Source organism: Eupeodes corollae, chromosome 2, assembly GCF_945859685.1.
Source record: "Eupeodes corollae chromosome 2, idEupCoro1.1, whole genome shotgun sequence".
In the NCBI taxonomy this organism is placed as follows: domain Eukaryota; kingdom Metazoa; phylum Arthropoda; class Insecta; order Diptera; family Syrphidae; genus Eupeodes; species Eupeodes corollae.
The window spans coordinates 13,877,740-13,897,436 of record NC_079148.1 but is presented as its reverse complement, the minus strand read 5'-3'; the positions used below and the strand labels follow the sequence as shown (position 1 = coordinate 13,897,436).

The 19,697-nt window shown below is 32.9% G+C and overlaps 2 protein-coding genes across 8 annotated transcripts in view; both read right to left on the bottom strand.

The window, feature by feature from the left end:
- Positions 1-650: 650 nt before the first annotated feature.
- Positions 651-12,960, bottom strand: LOC129947140 (HUWE1-associated protein modifying stress responses). The gene is made up of 5 exons (XM_056057582.1): positions 12,129-12,960; positions 2,376-2,465; positions 2,123-2,297; positions 1,867-1,998; positions 651-1,801 (listed from the first exon to the last, which is right to left on the bottom strand). Exons 1-5 carry the CDS (start codon positions 12,295-12,297, stop codon positions 1,678-1,680), a joined length of 690 nt encoding a protein of 229 aa, XP_055913557.1. The 5' UTR covers positions 12,298-12,960; the 3' UTR covers positions 651-1,677.
- A 5,335-nt stretch (positions 12,961-18,295) lies between these two features.
- The window catches only part of LOC129944205 (probable phosphorylase b kinase regulatory subunit alpha), a 35,688-nt gene continuing 34,286 nt past the window's right edge, over positions 18,296-19,697 (bottom strand). For all 7 annotated transcript variants that reach the window (XM_056053476.1, XM_056053481.1, XM_056053475.1 and 4 more), the window contains 3 exons: positions 19,461-19,669; positions 18,931-19,313; positions 18,296-18,864 (listed from right to left, as the gene is read on the bottom strand). In XM_056053476.1, coding sequence (XP_055909451.1) covers positions 18,759-18,864; positions 18,931-19,313; positions 19,461-19,669 — 698 coding nt within the window. In that variant the 3' untranslated portion in view covers positions 18,296-18,758. The remainder of the gene's footprint in view (positions 18,865-18,930; positions 19,314-19,460; positions 19,670-19,697) is intronic.

Here is a 19,697-nt window from a genome sequence, read left to right as displayed (position 1 = left end):
TCGTTTGTTTTTTGTTTTTCTCAGAACTTCTAACGCGAGTTGAATTCTCCGAGGAAAAATTTTCGGACAAATCAATATGAATCAAATCTGGGTCTGCTTCGACTTCCATATTGTCCTTATTAATGTCATTCTCATTATTCTTCATGCTGTCTGGAATTTCTAGTCCAATCTCCAAGCCAGGTGGATCAATGGAGACATCCATAGAAAGTAATCCCATTACATTGAGTAAAAAAATTGTAACATTGAAAATTATCTCATAACGGTATTTAGAAGAGGACAAAAGGAGCAGTGTACAAGTTTCTTTGTTGGCTGTCGTATATGGAACCGTTTATCATTATTACGAATTTTTAGTAAAGGGTGTGCCTAAATAATTTAAAATGGTTTGCCTATAAAAGATAAATTGATATACTTTTAATGTGCTTAACATTTAATAGATCTTATTTGTGTAGTTACAGAGATATTTAACTTAGAACGTTAAAAAGCAAACTGTACAACTTTTTTTTTGGTTCACTGTACTTCGAAGGGAACTTAAATTTATTTTAAATCCGTTACTATCCTATGCTCCACCTAGTTTTTAAGTGCAACACAAATAACAAGATTTATGGTACGAACCAGCGACGAGTCTTAATCAACTATGAAATAGACAACCATTAATTGAAATAAATTTATTGAAATTTAATTTTCTTTTTGTAGTTCCTGAACAACATATTTTATTTATTTATTAAATTTTTATTATTTCTTCTTTTTTTTGGGAATATTTATATATGCCAAGATTACAATGTTATTTAAATTTTAACCAATATAATAATGATAATAATAATAATAATAAACATTTGCCAAAAAGAAATACAGAATTCGATACATGGGTACATTAATTTATTATTATTTTCTTTTTCTTTAAATTGATTGAAGATTCTTTATTTTTGTTTTATTCAAAGTTTAATTTATATTAAATTTGTTTTTAAATTTTGTTGTTATGTTTATGGTTATCGAAATTTGTTGTTTTATTTAACTAGCAGATTTGTGTTAAAAGAACAAAACATAGTTCGTGTTCTTCTTTCTTATATCTTTTTTTTTAATTTTCAATTATTTTTTAAGGAAATGTTTTTTTATAAATTTCCTCTTTTTTTATTTGTTCACATTTCAATTAGGAATCAACTTGTTTGTTTTTTTTTTGAATTGCTTAACATCTGGATTAAATCGTAACATTTAAAAAAAAATAAGATATATACATAAAAATTACTTTTACAAAAGTAAGTAAATATGTATATAAGGCAAAATTATATTCATTTTTATATTACGTACGTATAAAAATAATAACTTCTTTCTCATTCATCTGAATTGTTTCTATAAATTCATTAGAAACTATTTAGCTAAAAGAAAAATAGTAATAATAAAAAAAATAATAATTATAATAATTAATAATTAATCACTATTGGGCTGATTAGAATAAATAAAAGAAAAGTATTTTGTTTTTCTGTTCTTCGTCAATTCTTTACAGTTTTTTTGTTTTTGATTTCTTTTGTTTTATAAAGTTCACAAATTAAGGTAAGGTTGAGCATTGTACCTTGGGAAATTGATGTTCTTTATTTTTCTATACACAAAAAGCATGATTTAGTGTTTGCATTGTGTTAATTTAATTGTTCCCCCCTCCCTGAAGATAGACGAAGACGCTCTTTACATAAAACGTTGTCGCTTACTGCTGTAGTGACAAACATCCATTGTATCGTCTAATGGACTTGCTGGACGTTTACAATGACGAGCAATTTCATTAGCTACAAATGCAAAGAGTTCTGGACCTCTGTAAGAAAAATAGAAAGTTTATATTAACATTTTCTATAAAAAATATTGTTGTTTAAAAAATACCTTGGTCTTAAAACTAGGGCTTCTTTAAATGTGTGCAAATCTGTCGCAGGTTCTTCATTATTTGAAGTTGTTGAATTACTGGCTGGGCCTCCTAACATAAGTGCATTCGAACTGTGTTCTGGTTTTGGCGAGCTATAAACAAATAAGAACAAAATCAATTAAATTGTTCACTTTGCAATGTTTTAAATTAAAGGATGATTTTAATTATAATTAGAAATAAAATATTTTATTTAATTGACCTTCTAACATAACTCACCGACGTGTAACATTCAAAGGTGGTGGTGGTTTTCCAGCTAAATATGCTAATAAATCAGCACGTCGAATAACACGGCGCTTTTTGCTTCGTGCCCAATCAACTAATTCCCTAGTACGCCTTTGATATCCACTTTGGATACCTGCTTCACCCGTACGTTTAATTCCCTCACATGAATCTATAAGAAAGGAACAAATAAAAACATGTACTCGTATTCATTCAAAAATGAACAGAGAAAAATTAAATCAATTTTAACCTTTGTATAAAGTTGTCACTGTTCCAGCAGCAGTTTGAAATGGTAACCATAAAGCACCTGTATCGTGATGATAAGCATTGTTTGAGCGTTCTGTAAAGACAAAAGTTTTAAAAACATTACCAACAAATAAACAAATTTTATTGAAATTTTAAGTCGATTTTCATTTCTGTGCTAAAAAAAGTTAAAATCTCTATTTGTTTTTAAAAAACATTAAGAACCATATGAAGATGCATTTTTAAGTAAATTTGCCTTTATACTGACATGGACATTTAAATAGAAACACCAAACAGAGTTTTAAAAATTAAATTTTTTATTGACGTAAAAAGATTTTTGTTTCAAGTTTGCCCTTTATTTTTTCATTTTCATTCTTTCAAACTAAAATTACCCATTATTAATAGTATTATTATAACTTAAAATATTTTAAATTCATAGATGTAAAAAAAGGAATACATTTCGTGGACATTAAAATAGATTTAAAAAAAAAAATAAAATAAATGCAAACCTATTTTGGATTTAAAAATTATTTCCATATGTGGTAGCCTGGCACTTAGCTTTAATTACAGTGTGACATCTGTTGGACATTAAGTCAAATAATCGTCAGGATCTGTCAATTGAAATATTGTTCCATTCCTGTTGAACCTCCCTTTACAGTTCGTCTTTATTTTTAGGTAAATGTTTCCCAACCGCGCATTTTAAATCTCAACCAACATGTTCTATGGGATTGAGGTCAGGCGACTGGGATGGCTACTCCAATACGCTGGAGCATGGTATTTAAAGTACTTTTGATCAGATTTGGATTTGTGGTTTGGGTCGTTGTCCTGCGGTAGAACATATTTGAGAGGCATGTTCTCGTTTACATAAGCATCTAATCCTTCATGGTATTTACCTTCATATTTTTATCTCTTTTACCCTCAATCAAATGTATTGGTCTAACGCCATACCAAGAAAATTAACCCCAAAGTATGATACTGCCGCCACCATTCTTGGCCGTTTTCTGTATCTATTTGGGATTTAGTTCTTTCAAAGGAAGTTTTCTAACGGTTTGTCTGCCATCACTTCACTTTGTACCTCCTTTTGGCCCACTCCAATCAAAATGATTGTGGTCGAATTTAAACCGCGTTGTTATATTTTTATTAATTGAAAGGGCACCATTCTTGAGCAATTTAGCTTCAACAAGTCTTCTACGGACATTTCCTGAAGTTATTGGAAGCTGTAGTTTGTTTTTTAATTCCCTTGAAGACTTGTAGGGATCTTTGAGTCCTCTCTTAAGGTTGTTTTGCTTGTTTTTTTCAGCTGTTTTTTGGCCCACAGCGGTCAAATAGCTTTTGCAATCAACTTTAAAGATCTCCTCATTATTCTGGCTATTTCTCTCACTTCGCAGATATAAAATTACAGCTTTCTCTTCGAGGCAACAATACTTACCGCGACAAATGTTTTCCTTAGAATTAATTGTAATATTATTAAAATAATTTAAATTTACTTTCATAAGTGAATGTATTGTTTTATAAAAGTAAAAAATATTTTTGATAGTATAACATCCCCACTTCAAGCCAATTCCAATTCCATCCGTTCCCCAATTGAATAAGGAAGTGTTCATAACTGGAATGGGACATTACTCACTTCTCATCTACAGCTCGACCTAAGAACATCCTTCTGCGCATTGAACTTACATTTTCTATTAATAACTTACATTTTCTATTAGTATTTCAATTGATTTCGTAAATTGTAATTAATTCTTAATAAAATAACATTAAATTCTTTATAATAGTAGTTAAATATTAGGGTATTGGTTTCAATATGCTTCTATTTTAATGTCCACCAAAAACACAGTCTTACCGAAGAAAAGGATCATCTTCAAACAATCAATAACAAAATGAAAAGTAAAACCCATGTTATTTTGCATAAGAGAGTCTAACTTTTTTTGGATAGCTGTTAAAACTACTTCTAATGCATGTTGTTGTTTTAATTTGGTTTTACTCTTATAACTGTATATGTCCATATCTGTATGTTTTATAATAATAAGGGGATATAAGGACAGTGGGAGCACTAGGAAGAGGAGGGATGGTTTAAAAGAAGATGTACAGCGGCGATCAAAATAATAGCAGTGTAATAGGCAAGAACCTATAATTTTTCATAAATCAATAACAAAGCCACTTTTTCATTTACAGGTAGAAGTGATAATTTAACTGTAAATTCTCATTACTTTGTTTAAATGGCGCTTTGTGTAGTGTGATTCATTGTTTTATTCGAGCAAAATAATGGCAGTGATTGACAAATTAATTTTAAATAATTGTGTTTTTATTTAAATTTTGATTTCAAAAGTGATAAAAACCAGGCCTGTTATTCTATTGTATAGTTCCGTTAAAATTGTAATAAAATTATTGAATTTATGAATTTAAAGTGAGTTGAGGCAAGCATTGCACACTGGAGAGGCGGTAAATTATTAAAATGCTTGTTTTGGAAGGCAAAAACTATAAAAAGATTCAAGAACTTCTTGAAGAAGAAAAAGCAGAAACCAGGGGACCAGGGTGGTTTGCTTTTTAAGAAATAATCCCACAGCAGCAGCTAGAGATTGCAGACTAGTTTGAGGTTACGTGCGGTGTGCATACGGTACGGAGAATACTAGGGGAGCATAACCCAAATGCTCGCAGTCCAAAGAAAGAAGAACCATATAGTTAAAAGGATGAAGTTCGCGCGCGAGCATTTAGGATGGGCTCCTGAAAAGTGTCGAAACATTCTCTGGACCGATGAGAACAACGTGGTTCTATATGGTGGCAATGGATCTCGGCAGTTTGTGAGAAGACTGCCTTATGGGCAGTATTAAAGGCAAAACCAAAAATTTACAGAGAGTTATGGAGCGTTGCTGAGCAGGCTTGGCAATCAATAACACCATCTTCTTTAAAAAAAATTATCAATGAGGGAACTAGTTTATGGACGAATATGCATACATAAAATAAAAAAGGATAAATAGTTAAAACCACTTAAGTCAACTTAAGATCCTTTACCTTTTGAGCACAGATATTTTTTTAATAGAGCCTTAAAATGTATGTACATATGTATGTTAATATTTGGAAATTTTTTATGCAATTATTTTGTGATTTTCATCATTTTTCATTTTAATAAGTTTCATAATTACTTTTGTCAAATTAATTTCTAAAAATTTCAATATTAACATAGCTATGATCATTCCACCATTGGAAATCATTCTGACAAGCTGTTTAAGGTTGAGATATATTCCCAAAGCCTGGAGAATGGCAAAAGTAGTCTTCATTCCTAAAGCAGGGAAACCCTCCCACGTTAACCCTAAAATCTACGACCAATCAGCCTAACATCATTCCTTCTTAAAACCTTGGAAAGATTGATTGAAATTTACATCAGGCATAACTTAAAACCATGTCTCAGCTCAACATGCTTACTCTAAGGGAAAATCAGTAGAATCAGCACTTCATTCGCTGGTACGTACTATTGAACATTCCCTCGAATACAAATAATATAACCTGGTAGCGTTCCTAGATATTGAAGGAGCTTTCAACAACGTCAGTTACCAGGCGATCACATAAGCTGAAATTAGAGAAGTCACTCATAGATCTTATAAGTCTCATGCTCAAAAGCAGGACAATAATTTCTAACATGAGAAGTTTTACTACCACCAGATCGGTGAATCGAGGCACTCCCCAAGGTGGAGTCCTTTCGCCTCTTTTATATGGAACATGGTAGTAAACGACATACTTACAGCATTGGAAGCAGAGGGTTTTAAGATGATTGCCTATGCTGCCGACGTTGCGATATCCGTATCTGGGAAGCACCCCCAAGTTCTCTCGGAACTCCTACAAAATGCCCTAAACAGGCTAAGCAATGTGGATTGGACGTCAACCCACACAAAACAGAATTAATACTCTTTTCGAGAAGATATAAAACTCCTCAGATTAGCCCATCCAAGTTTAGAGGAATACCATTAAGCTTTTCCGATCAAGCTAAATATTTGGACCTCATTTTAGACAAAAAACTAAATTGGAAGGCAAATATTGATGAAAGAGTCAAAAAGGCTACTGTAGCGCTTTTTACTTGTAAAAAGGCCATAGGCCACTGGCTATTAACTTCGGTAATCAGGCCGATACTCATTTATGGAGCCGTCGTATGGTGGACCGCACTGGACAAGATGGTAAATCTAAATAAGCTCATCAAAAGTCCAGGGGTCAGCAGGTATGTGCATCACAGGAGCACTTCGCACAACATCAACCGCAGCACTGGAAGTGCTTTTAAACCTAACACCACTTGACATCTTCTCTAAAAAGGTGGCTGCCAACTCATGTGTAAGGCTTAGAGCCACCTCTCAATGGACCAGTAACAATACTGGACATACTACTATTCTAGACAATTTCAGATCTATCCCAGATCGCTTAGACTATACCACCCCAAAAATGGTATTTGGTAAAAGATTTCATGTGTCCAACCCTTCAAGATCCTCCTGGGAAGAAGAGAGACCCCTGGAAGACGATGCGGTACACTTCTAAACTGACGGTTCAAAGACCGATCACGGAGTTGTAAGTGGTATCTTTTCAGAACAACTGAATCTCAGTCTATCCTATTGACTTTACAATCAATGTAGTGTATTCCAGGCAGAAGTAATGGCGATTAAAGAAGCACTATCCTGGCTCAAAGAAAACGTTATATCTTGCAAGGATATACGAATCTTCTCGGACAGCCAAGCCGCTCTTAAATCTCTCGCGTCTGTCTCCACAAACTCTCAAATAGTCCACAATTGCCGATCATCTCTGAATGAGATAACGGAACAGTTTAATATTCACCTCAGTTGGGTGCCCGGGCCACAGAGGTATTCCGGGAAATTGCAAAGCCGATAAGCTCGACAAAAACGGAACACTTCTGCATAATGTTAGACAAAAACATAACATAGGAACACCACTTGCTGCATGCATATATCTTCTCAAACAATATGCTCTAGAATCAACAAATGCTAGATGGTCACAGAGTACCACCTGCCTAGCGACCAAGCAAATATGGCCAAGTATTGACTTAAAACGGTCAAAAAGCTTGATATCACTGAGCAGACAAAGTATAAGCTCTACAATTGGAGTAATAACGGGACACTGCCTCATAGGAAGACATGCTCTGAGGCTAGGGGTCTACACAAATGATTTCTGTAGAAGCTGCATGGACGAGGAAGAAGAGGAAACAGTCCAACGCCTTCTTTGTACATGTCCAGCACTCTCCATTAGTAGGAATAACTTCCTCGGTAATCCCTTCTTCGATAATACCAGTGAACTCGCAACGGTTGACACAAAATGTCTCTCTACTTCATTAAAAGCACAAAATGGTTTGTTTAAGTTCATTACTCTTCCATGAGTAACCTCATTAGTGGTATCACAATGGACCCTTGAGGTCTAGGTGAGTCAATGACATCTGGACAGCCACTCCAACCTAACCTAACCTAACATAGTCATAGAATAGATAAAATGTTCTTCATTTCTTTGACGAAAGACAAAAGTGTCACAATGTTGACTTACTTTTTCTTGTATATCTTTGATTAGCAAAGAAACACATTTTTTCTTTTTAATCATTTGAACTGTCTTTGGGATTGTGCACACCCGCTTGACATTGAATTTAATGCAACGACCTAAGGGTAAAAGCTTGTTGCCATAGAAACGTGTATGGGCTAAAATTTCTTGAGGTTGGGTCACAGAAACGTTCTGCCACAAAAATCTTTTTGCTTCAATGTATGTGTGTTGAAAAATTATTGATCGGAAAGTGCTGACTTTTAAGAAACTCCACTTAATAGTACAATTTTTTGTTACGATATAGAATGATTTTTTTTAAAGAAAGCAGTCTCAGGCATATCCAGTCCAAAATCGTAAAAAATTTAGTTGCCATGATGTGTCAGTAGGATGCTGGATCGATTTCAAGATATCGATGCATGCTTTTTCATCAAATGTTGATTTATGCGCAAAACGTAAAGAAATCATTTATGGTGATTTTGAAATCAAAGTAAGAGAGTGAAATAACGACGTACGACAAATCACATTGCTTACTGTGTTTCAAATGATTATTTTTATTATTAAATTGTAAATCTACTTAACCAAAAGAGTTTTTCTCTCTCATATCCATTCTCTTTAGAGGGAAACAGATGTTTCCTATAAACTTTGCCTATAAAGTTTCACGATTAAAAGAAAGAAAGAATTTTAACAATTTTAATTCATTGCTGAAGGTTGTGCTGTATCGTTATGTTTATATTGATTAATTTATTTAAGTGGGCATATCAGATAGAAACACTTTTAAAAATTTTGAATAAACATTTTCCTTTTTAATTATAAATCTAAACTAACATTAGTATAGTATACAAAAATTCGTCTGATGAATTTTAATATTATATTCAAGGGAAAGCCACAAACAAAAACCCTTATCCAACTCTCAGGAACTAATATTGTAAGACGCACGTTAAGTTCATGACTAATGCTGTGATTTTAAAAGCATTTGGAAGATTCGCTCGTTTTTGCGAGAAACATAATATTAAATAACGATAAAAGTAAATTGCCTTTAAAAGTGAGAAGAGACTCTTTTGTATTAATTTTGTTTTATGATTTTTAATATTCAAAAATTTGGTGGTTGGTTTTATAAAAAGATCTGAAACCAAATTGATAACTAAGCAGAATATTTAATACGGTTAGTTTTTTTTAAATAGCTTGCTAATAGAACTCTGTAAGCTACTAGTAGTACCCTTGGCATGATGGTCAGTGCGTTGGACTGCATGGTCTTCAACAGGGAGTGGTGAGTTCGCCGATTTTCTTCAGCATTTACACCAGCGAGCTGATATGTAGTCTTACAAAGGAAATTGCGTACGCCGACAGAAGGTTAAGTTTGCAAGAATTGGCGCATGATGATCATCGTTGATCTTCACGGGCAGCCATTAGCGAGCAAAAGTGTAGTGAAGTACCTCGGTATCTGGTTAGATTAGTATTTATATTTCGACAGACATATAAATGCAGCTCTGACCAGGGCCAGAGGAGCCTTCGCTCTGACGAAACGATTGTTTTACAGCAGTCAGCTTGACCCCAGAGTGAAGGTTATTTGCTACTCGTGTACAATCGGGACGCACAAGGCGGTTCAGTAGGGCTGCGTCTGAACGGGACCGAACTGATAGGATGAAGCAGGAGAACCAGTTTTGGTGGCTTCAGTCTGTACTTGATAGTGGGTATCGGGATGGGGTTTTAAGCCTTGGCCGGCTTACATACTTGTTTTATAGCTGAAGGGTTTAGTTTTAAGTAAAATAGGCATGGCACAAAAGTACATGGAATAAGAAAAAAGGATAACAAACTACATTTGAAAACAAAAAAAAATTAGATAGTTAGATTTGCTGCTGTGGTTGTTCTAGTTTTAAGTAGTTTATAGGTAGAATAGCTAGTTTAAGTTAGTTTTAAGTTTTATTTTAAGGACCTTATTTTAAGTAGTTTTTAAGTAAAAATTAAAAAAGATATTGAAACTAGTTTTTTTTTTTTAATTTTCTAATAAATAAAATGAATTCCAGTAACATAAATTTTAGGGCCGAACGGCATTAGAATTAAGTATTACTTTTTAACTTAAGAGTGTCCGAATGGGATCAGTAAGTTAAAGTGCGTTGGACGTCATGCCAGAGGTCTTCTGTTCGATCCCTGCCTATGTCATCTAAAGTTTTTTTCACGGGTACTGCCTATTGCAAGGGATTGACAAATTTTCCAAGAGTAATTCTTGTCATGAAAAGTGTTTTCTTAAGTATGCCTCCCCTCTATCCCTCACAACAGTACTCGCACACAAGAATGGTTCAGAGTTGTAGGTCACTAGGCCTTATTTCTCAGCGGGCTGTTGCGCAACCCAATTTATTTATTATTAAGCTAATAGAACATTCTTTTTTTGTAACGGCGCGCGTGGTTTTGTTTTTTCTAGTATCAAAAAATGATAGCTGCCCGAATAACAAGCTTTTTGTTTTTAAAGTCTCAGAGATGTCTGCATTCTCGGACATCAAAATTTCTCACCCTTGCTATCAGAATTTTTACAATAGAATTTTTATGAGTTTTCAAGAATTCATTATCACTCAATTTGAAAGGCAACAAAATAAATGGAAAGCTAATTTGATTGCTAGGGGATATTAAATAGTATATTGTGTTTATATTCTAAGAATTTTAATAATAAGAAATAAACTCCCCTATTCGAAATAAAACTTCTTGTTGGAAAATCCTATACTATGTCAAAGCAGGTCTTAAATTTATATATAATAATTATATTAGTTAATTTGTTTTAAACATATATTTTAGTTTGATACATCGAAATCTTCTTCCAAACCCTCTCTCTCTCTTTTCACTTTACCACTGGTATTATAAGAGTAACAAAAGTCCCCTTGATTGTGCGCTTATTATTTAAAAATTAAAGAAGAAGTTTAAACAGGAAAAAAACTAAATTTTATACTTTTTCACCTAAAATAACATACCTATAATATTTTACTTACGTTTTGATAGGAAAAAATTTTGCAAGTAATAATATAAACATATCGAATTTGTGTATGTTTACTTAGCATCTCATTTCAAAACATTAATTTGCATTTAAAACGTCAACGCGCCGAAATCGTCTTCATTGTCTTCGTTAGTAGAGTAGGTACCTAGTCTTTTGTTTATTTATACAGTCAACGACGATATCATATCATAGAACCTTATGACGTTATGTTATTCTTAGAACAGAATTATAAGTAAACATATTTTTTCCATTTGTTCTTAAAACAAATATCATGTACACAATCTTGTTCTAACATGCTTGTACGGTACCTTTAGGGTGCAAATAAATGAATGAAAATGAGCTTGTATCTACCACAGTACAGTAGGAGCCTATTACGTACTTATATTTGAATTCCAAAAATAATAATCAAGAAAGAACTAAGGTACTCATTTAAGCGCATGGCTAAATAATTTAACTTTTTGTAGACAACATTTTTAATGAAACTTGCTACATACCAACCTAATTTCACCAACGAAAAATTATTTAGATTCATCACATAGAATGGAATGATATTAAAAAAGGGGGAATGATTTTAAATTCGAGTCAATAATTCAAGGAAAAACACAAAAACAAAAACTTTGTGTAGGTTCAGTAAAAGCAAAAAGGTCAACATTTCATTACCGAGAGGACTACTTATAAAAAGCAGGTACCTCATATTCATACCTCTCTACTTAATACCCAAATCCACTTAGATAAAGTTGACTACCTGTTTGGGAAAATTGTAAAGCGAAGAAAAAAAAAACTCCACAGGATGGGAGCTCATGTGTTCCTAGCAGGTGTGACCAATGCAATAAAAACAACAACAGCAGCTGTTTCTGAATTATCGCCTCTTCCTAAATCACACACACCGACACCACACACCACACCACCTCTCACAACTCACATAGAATCATCGGAAATTTTAGTTTTCTCACCACAGAACGAACGAAAGAAAATCCATATCCATTTTGAATAAAATAAAAATGTTGTTTCTATAAAAGGAAAACACACGAAAACAAAATGTCGGAAACAAAGAACTTTTGTGGGCAAAGAACTTAAAAATCTCTAAACGAAATAAAAAGAGAATTACCTCAGCAAATTTGTCCTTGACAAAGAATATAAAATAAAATCATAATACATGAAACAATTGTGTAGGAGGGGCTCTAGATTTTTTTTTTATTTCTTATGCTAAAACTAAAACAACAAATGTAATAAAAATATAATGTTTGTAGATACCTCTGTACAATTGTGCTACGGCAGTGGCCGAATCTTGGAAAGCACCCCAAACTGTGCTGATGGAGTTGTCCCTTTGCCTATGGTAATCCCGTTCGTAGTCGTTTTGGGCCTCAAGTTCGCGGAGACACTGCTCCTCCAGCCAAGTCTCATCGTTTGGTTCTTGTTGCATGATGACAATTTAAACTTCAAGACTTGGGTGTTTCTATTGTTGGGAGGGTGCGGATTGATTTTTCTTCAACTTTTTTATTTTTCAATCTACAATCTCCAATCTCGAATTGAAATTGAAAATCAAAACACAGACACAGCAAAGGCGACTTGTTTAATTGAATACCTATTAATTTTTTCACTTTCAATTTATATGCTTTTAATTTGTGACTTTTTCTTTCTCGATTATACTTTTGCGATGAGCTAATTAAACAAATTTTCTTCTTTAGAATGCACACACGGAATTTTATTTTTAATTTTCCAACTTTTTTCTTCCTCTTATTTTAATTTGATCGCACTTCTTCATTAAATAGCAGCACATTAGATTCAATTGTCTTTTCTTAGTAGATTGGTTTTTGATTATTCTTTTTAAATAGATTTATTAACTTATTGGTTTTCCATTTGGGTTTCATGTCATGATGAAAATTTACTGCGAAGAAAACTTGAAAAGAACATGAACGCCATTTTAATTTTTTAATGCAGAAGCAGCAGCAGAAGAATTAGAACAAGACGACACAAGAGAAGAAAAATAAAGTATAAGTATGACGACGACAGCGACAACGACTACGACGACGACGAACAACGAACGACGATGAACGAATAAGAAATACAATACAGAAAACGGAATACAAACCCGCTGCCCTGCCACCGTCCTGCGAAGCGAACGATTCCAACAAAATCAAAAGTGTTCTTTTTGTCCAGCTGTTTTTGTTGTTGGGTTTTAGGTGGGAAAGGGAAACTGTCAAATACCAACGGTAACAGTGTGTGTGGGGGTATTTTTTTTTATTTATAAAAACGTGTCTTTGGAGGAAAAGAGATAGAGATAGATTGTAAAAAGTGATACCAATATGAGATAGTCGAGTGCTCATGCAAAATGTTTATAATGGAAAATACCACATCTAGATGAGTCGATAACCATTGCACCATATTTTATAAGTTAAATAAATTAGAAAACGCGGAATAGCGAAGGGTTTCGTTTTACTAATTGGACTTACTAATAAAACGAAATTTCGGCTGACTGTCGTTTATTCTAGTAGAACCAATAAAGATTTTGATTAAGAGAAAGTTGAAGCAACAATGTGAAAAAAAGTACAAAAGGAAGGATTGTTAACATATACATTTGTTAAGTTCAATAATTGATTATAGATTTATTGGGGCATATTCATAGATGTTTGCTAAACTCTTGCTATCTTTTTACTAAGCAAGTCCAGAGTTTGGGCTATTTATAAATAAATTTAAACCTAAGTTTAGAGCTAAATCTGTGGTCTAACTATGAACATAGGAAATGCTGTATTAAAGTAGTTATTATCACAGCCAAATGTCATATTTGATCTTTGTTTGTAAATTAAAAACTGAAAAATTAAATAATAACAAATAAATGTAACGGTAATTTCTTGTCCAAAAAAATGTTGATTGATACCGCAATTAATGAATATGTACAGTGAATCGCAAAATTAAGTAAGCACTCGTTGTTGTCCCATACAAATGCTAAACTAAAATATAATTCCGTTAAAATATGAGAAAAAATGACGTGATTATGATGCACATCACCGTTTTTCATTTGGTTCACCTGCAAACATAACGTTTTGTTTTTCATTCGTGTTTTCTACGTCACAAAAGTAAGTAAGCACCAGGCCACCAGCAGCGTTAGAAGGTTAATTATTTATTGTTACAGTTAACTTCGATTTTTTGTTTGTTGTGTTTTAGTTGCTTATCTCTTTTATTTAAATATTTTTTTTTTCAGTTTACAATTATTTATTGATTAATTAAAAGAAATGGCTCCAAGAGGTAAGGAACTAAGCCTTGATTTAAAACAAGTGACACTATTTGGAAAACAAATCGGAACGCGAGATTGGTAAAATTGTAAAAAAAAGTCCATCTACCATCCAGAAAATAATAACCAAACTTAATACCACTGGAAGTTTGAAAAATGACCCTCGCTCTGAAAGACCCCGGAAATTTACTCAACAGGAATGCCGAATAATTTTAAGGAAAGTGAAAAGAAACCCGAAAATAAGTGCCCAAACCCAAACGATTGGTCGAGTGCTCCACCAATCTGGTTATCACGGTCGAAACATTAGAAAGAAACCTATCATAAGCAAAGTAAATCGCCAAAAACGTATTCTATTTGCAAAAACCCATGATTTTAAGACAGCAGATTTTTGGAATACTGTAATTTTTTAAGATGAAATTAAATTCAATATCCATGGTTCTGACGGACGTGAAAAGGTTTGGAGAAAAAAAAATACAGAGCTTGATCCAGCGAACATGTCAGAAACTGTAAAGTATTGAGGTGGGAACGTTATGGTGTGGGGTTGTATGAGAGCATCTGGCATCGGTAAATAAGTGTTCGTAGATTCTTTGATGAATAGGTTCGACTATTTAAATATCTTAAAGAAAAACCTTCAAGAAAGTGCCAGAAAATTGTATATGGGTAGGTCTTTCGTCTTCCAGCAAGACAATGATCCTTAAAATATAACCTCAGTCCCCCGATTTGAATGTCATAGAGCATTCATGGGAGCATCTCAACCGTCAAGTTAGAAACCACGAGATTTAAAAAAAAAGATCATCTAAAGTGTGTTCTTCAAGAGGAATGGTGTAAAATTGGCCAAAACAAACTTAAAATTTGGTTAACTCAATGCCTTCTCGGGTTAAGGCAGTTATTAAGTCCAAGGGGTACCCAACGAAGTACTAAATAGATGAAAACGATGCAAAATCGTTTATTAATTTAACCTTTCATTGAACTGCTTACTTACTTTTGTTATATTAATTTTGTATTCTTTTTAGTTTTAGCGGAATATTTCTTGAGTTAAGTTAGTTTTTTATTTGAAATGCTATTTTTTGGTTCGTAATATGCGTATGAAAAACAGAAAATATATCTTTATTTATTTTCCAATTTTGAAATAGATTGTTTGCAGGTTATAATATTTAAGTTTAAAGCTGCTTAATTACTTTTGTGATTCACTGTAGGTAGATACATACGAGTATCTTAGAAGAGTTAGAGTTATGTGGTGATCTGCAAAATATGGCATCAAGAAAAAGAAATATAAAAAACACGGTTCAGTCCATTGATATTAAGCGACAAGGATTTCTACAAAATATATATCGTTTGGATATATAAACATTCACTACGAAGTAAAAGAGGATAATACGTTTCTGACAATCTTCGGGTTTTAACAGCATCTACTATAGCCAGCGGCCCTCATATCGAATCAAGATACTTTTTTTATTTACATATATCGTATTAATCATAACATCATTTCTTTTATCGTCGACAATGTTGGTGTGCCAGCGAATCACTTCTCTGATTGCGACCAGTTTTCCTGCTGTCCGCGTTTTATATTTTCTTTGCTGTTGATCTAAAAAATTCTAAAACTTTGTTAGTTGCTTCTTTTGATTTCTATTAAATAGTTTTGTTTTATTCACTTTTTTCGACATTCAATTTGAGAAATGACAGCACAAAATAACAAGTTTGGAAATATAACAGTATTTTTTTTGTCATTTGAAGTATAATTGCAGTAGAGCACCACCTTAACCTGGGGTTTTACCATAGAGGAAATATATTATCTAGCTCTATCGTCAACGCCTGATCCGCCCACTATAGCCGCTAAGACAGATCTCAACGATCATGATCCAGCAGCAATTCAGTGTAGAAATATAAACTTTACTACTTTATATACAACAGGCTTCGAATAACTATTAACAAATAAAGCCGAAAGTCTGTGGTAAAAAACATTGATATTAAGAGAAATATAATATAAAATAAATTCACCTGGGGACTAGCGCCCTTTTTTTAAGTTTGTAATCGGCAGCACCCGAAATGAAAACACTAAGGAGATGCTAATAAGGTCGATTTTTATTCTATATCTATATCTACATCTTCTTCAGTTGGTAGTAAAGTATATTATTGGAGCAAACCATAGCTGAAATAAAGCAACATAAATATTCTTTTGTTTACGAGTTTCTTTTTTTAAACGTACTTACTTGAGCTCCGAGTAACGTAAGTCTCATTGTTTTCTTCTGGTTCCTGGTCTATCGTTTTTTTTTCAATTAAATGCACTTGTAGCTCTTAATCGTGAAGGTTTTTGATCTGAAAAGAAATAAATTCAGTTAAATGTTTAGACAAAACAAAATAATTTACAAAAACTTACTTGTAGAATCTCAATTTGAATGTTTTGACAAGAATTCAATCTCACGTTTTGTCTTTTTTCCACGACTCACATGTATTCACCGATACGGAATTTAACCCTGCAGCCGTCGCGCACCAAAATGTAACACCAGTCATCGCGTGGATTACATATGTTATCCATTTTAAGATTAGAATACAACCAAAATTCTTTAATTTTTTTAAATTTATTTTGGCTTTAAAATGTAATATTAAGTTAAGTTAACTAACTGTTCTAAGTATTTAACTGTAAGTCTTAAAAGAGACGCAAAATTCCCACTAAACACAGCTAGGAAATTGGCTATGAATAGGAGCTCTGTTAATTTAACCAATAAGCCTTAAACTATAAAACAAGAAATCACAACTTAAGTAATTCTCTATGAATAAGCCCCATTAAATTTTAAGATCGTTTGTCAAACATTTTGGACAATCATCTCTAAATAAGGCGCTTTTCGCGACCAGAAAATACATGTAAAAAATAAATAAGCATAAGTCATTTAGAGACTAATTTGGCTAACAGATTGTTTTATTCGGAAGATATTCCTAAAAAAAATATTTAAAGCAAAATTTTACTTCTAACATAAAACACAAGAAATAACGGTTGATTTGATTATTTTCTCCATGTTTTTGTCATGTTTCAGTGATGCCATACTTATGCAATTTTTTTTAAAAACAGTTTTTGTATTTTTTAGAATGGCTTTTCATAAGTTTAAGAAAAATTACTTTGTGTTCGATTAAAGGGTAATTTTGTTAAGAAAAACAGTTGATATGGGGGTAAAGGAGTGAAAATCCCTAGGTCGTACGAAAAGGACCACCCAAAGCTACCACATTAAATAAAAAATCAATGTAGGCATGAAGAGTTAGTCAAAAAATGGATTTCAAATAAAGCAAGAAGACCTTAATGAGAACTTAAAACCCTTTTAACTTTTACAATACAGTAAAGTTTTAACATTTTGTATGGCTTAGATTGATTGTTGTCGTTTCAGTTTTGGCTTCATCGAAACATCTTTATTTAGCAACAACCCATCTTCTTGGATATGACAATGACACTTGATTCATTCATATTTTATAATTTGAAAATTTCCAGTGTTATTTTTATAAATCAGCTGATTAAAGTTAATAAGTTGGCACAACAGCCAATTGAGAACCAGGCCTAGTGACTTACAACTCTCAACGATTCCTTTAGTATGTTGTCTGGAATTTAGTCTGATTGCGAAAATATATTTTAGTTCTGTTTGTTAACAGATTTTGTTGCGGACTATGCGTAGGTTCGGACGACATAGGTACTTGAAAGAAAAAGTGCCAGGCAACTTTATTGGAAAGTCAACTGGAAAGTTAGGCAAGAAAAATCTCCCTAATTATCAAGTCAATTCCACTTATTTAAAAATGACGGCTTATCACTCTGTGATTTATTTATTTACTGCACAAATCCATTTTATGTTTTATGTAAAAAGGTTCCTTGTCAAATTGGTATAAGACGAAATGGACTTGTAGATTGCCAGAGAAGTTTTTTATAAACAGTTCTGTTGTTAGTAGTTTTTGCACGATCAACTGAAAGGTTAATGACGTAAAGTTCAAAGTTTGAAGCTTATAACACTTGGCCAACGAATAGTTGCCTTGGTCAAAATTTACGTTCAAAGAATGCAGTTGACTGCAAATGAAGTTCCTTACGTTGTCTGAACCTGTCCAATGTTACTTTTGCACTTTATGGTTTACATTAATTTTCAAAATTGAATTAAAGTTATTACTTGCCACATATCAAAACTATGTTCGCATTTAAACTAAAACCACATAAAAATAAAATAGATATTGTTATTTATTGCTCTTTCATAAAATATTTCTGTTAGGTAAATGTTTGTTTATTCAAAATCTTTATTTTTGTTTGTATAATTAAAATATCTAAAAATCTACAATAGTTAGCTGGCATAAATATTATTTTTAATTGCCCTGCAAGACTATAATTAAGTAATCATGATTGGATTTCGAGAAATCAATATTAACTTGACGAAAACGTCTGTCGTTTAAATTATAAACATACACATATAAATAAAAGCGAGCTCAAATAAATTTTAAAAAAATTAACTTTCAAATTCTATGTCGCCAAAAAAACTCTTAAAATAATAATAATATTAAAACAACAAATTTCAAAGGACATATTTTAACAAGCCAACACACAAAATTTGGACACTTTTAGATAACTTCCTGACGTTTACATTTTTGCTCAGCAATATTCAAATTTATAATTTGAAAATAAAAGACAATCAACAAACTGTGCATTCCATTTCACCATGTTTTGGAACGCATTCCAAAACCAGAGCAACAGCTCGAGCCATATATGTCATTGTTCCGTAGCTTCCACTTGGTGCGCTATAAAATTCAAAACAATTCATATGTCAAAGTAAATCTAATCAAAATTCTTGAGAATACAATTACCTATCGTACAAATGTTGACAAATGTATGCAGCTCCACCGCACAGCAACATTCCCGATGGTGTTGTGTTATCTTTTCCGTCCTTGGTTTTGGCACAGCATAGGGTTGCATCACCTGAGACTTTTCTTTGATCATCAAGGAAAAGTTGATTGGCCTTGTGAACTAAGTGTTCAACATAAATAACTCCACCCAAAGACGAAACCATATTGTGCTCTGTCACCAATGTGAGAACCATAAGAGCCTCAACTACAAGCTGTCGATATTCTGGTTGAGGGATTTGATTGAGCGCTGTCTCAACTTCGAGAGCGAATTTAAGTTCTCCTGGAGTCATTTCTTGAGTCAGAGATTGCTGAAGAATTCGGCCTTCAATTGCAATACCTTGACACTAAAAATTAAATGCAAAAAAGTATTTGAATTCCATCAGTAAAATAAAGATTTATAGTTTGAATGGCGCCCAACGTAAGGCATATTATTGAAATCAAATTAAAAATAGAAACAATATTGAAATATCTACAAAACGATATTTCCTTACCTTTTCCAAAACAGACCAGACCCTTGAGTAGAAGTCTCTAGGAACACGATTCAAGGCTCCATCCAAACGTCTTCTACGCAACCACTGTCCTTGCCTGTCATCTATAGCAGGAATAAGATCCTCACTCTCAGGATCTCCCAAGCCAATTTGACTCTTCTTGCTGACTCGGCTTGATTTGCAGCTAACAATCGATAAGTTTCCACGTGCAACTTAAATAATAAAATGTTCCCATTTAAA

Coding starts and splice junctions, on each gene's coding strand:
- LOC129947140 (XM_056057582.1), bottom strand. CDS start 12,297: ATGCAACAAGAACCAAACGATGAGACTTGGCTGGAGGAGCAGTGTCTC. Junction 2,298..2,375: donor AGTGACAACTTTATACAAAG/GTTAAAATTGAT, acceptor CCTTTCTTATAG/ATTCATGTGAGGGAATTAAA. Junction 1,999..2,122: donor CCTTTGAATGTTACACGTCG/GTGAGTTATGTT, acceptor ATTTGTTTATAG/CTCGCCAAAACCAGAACACA.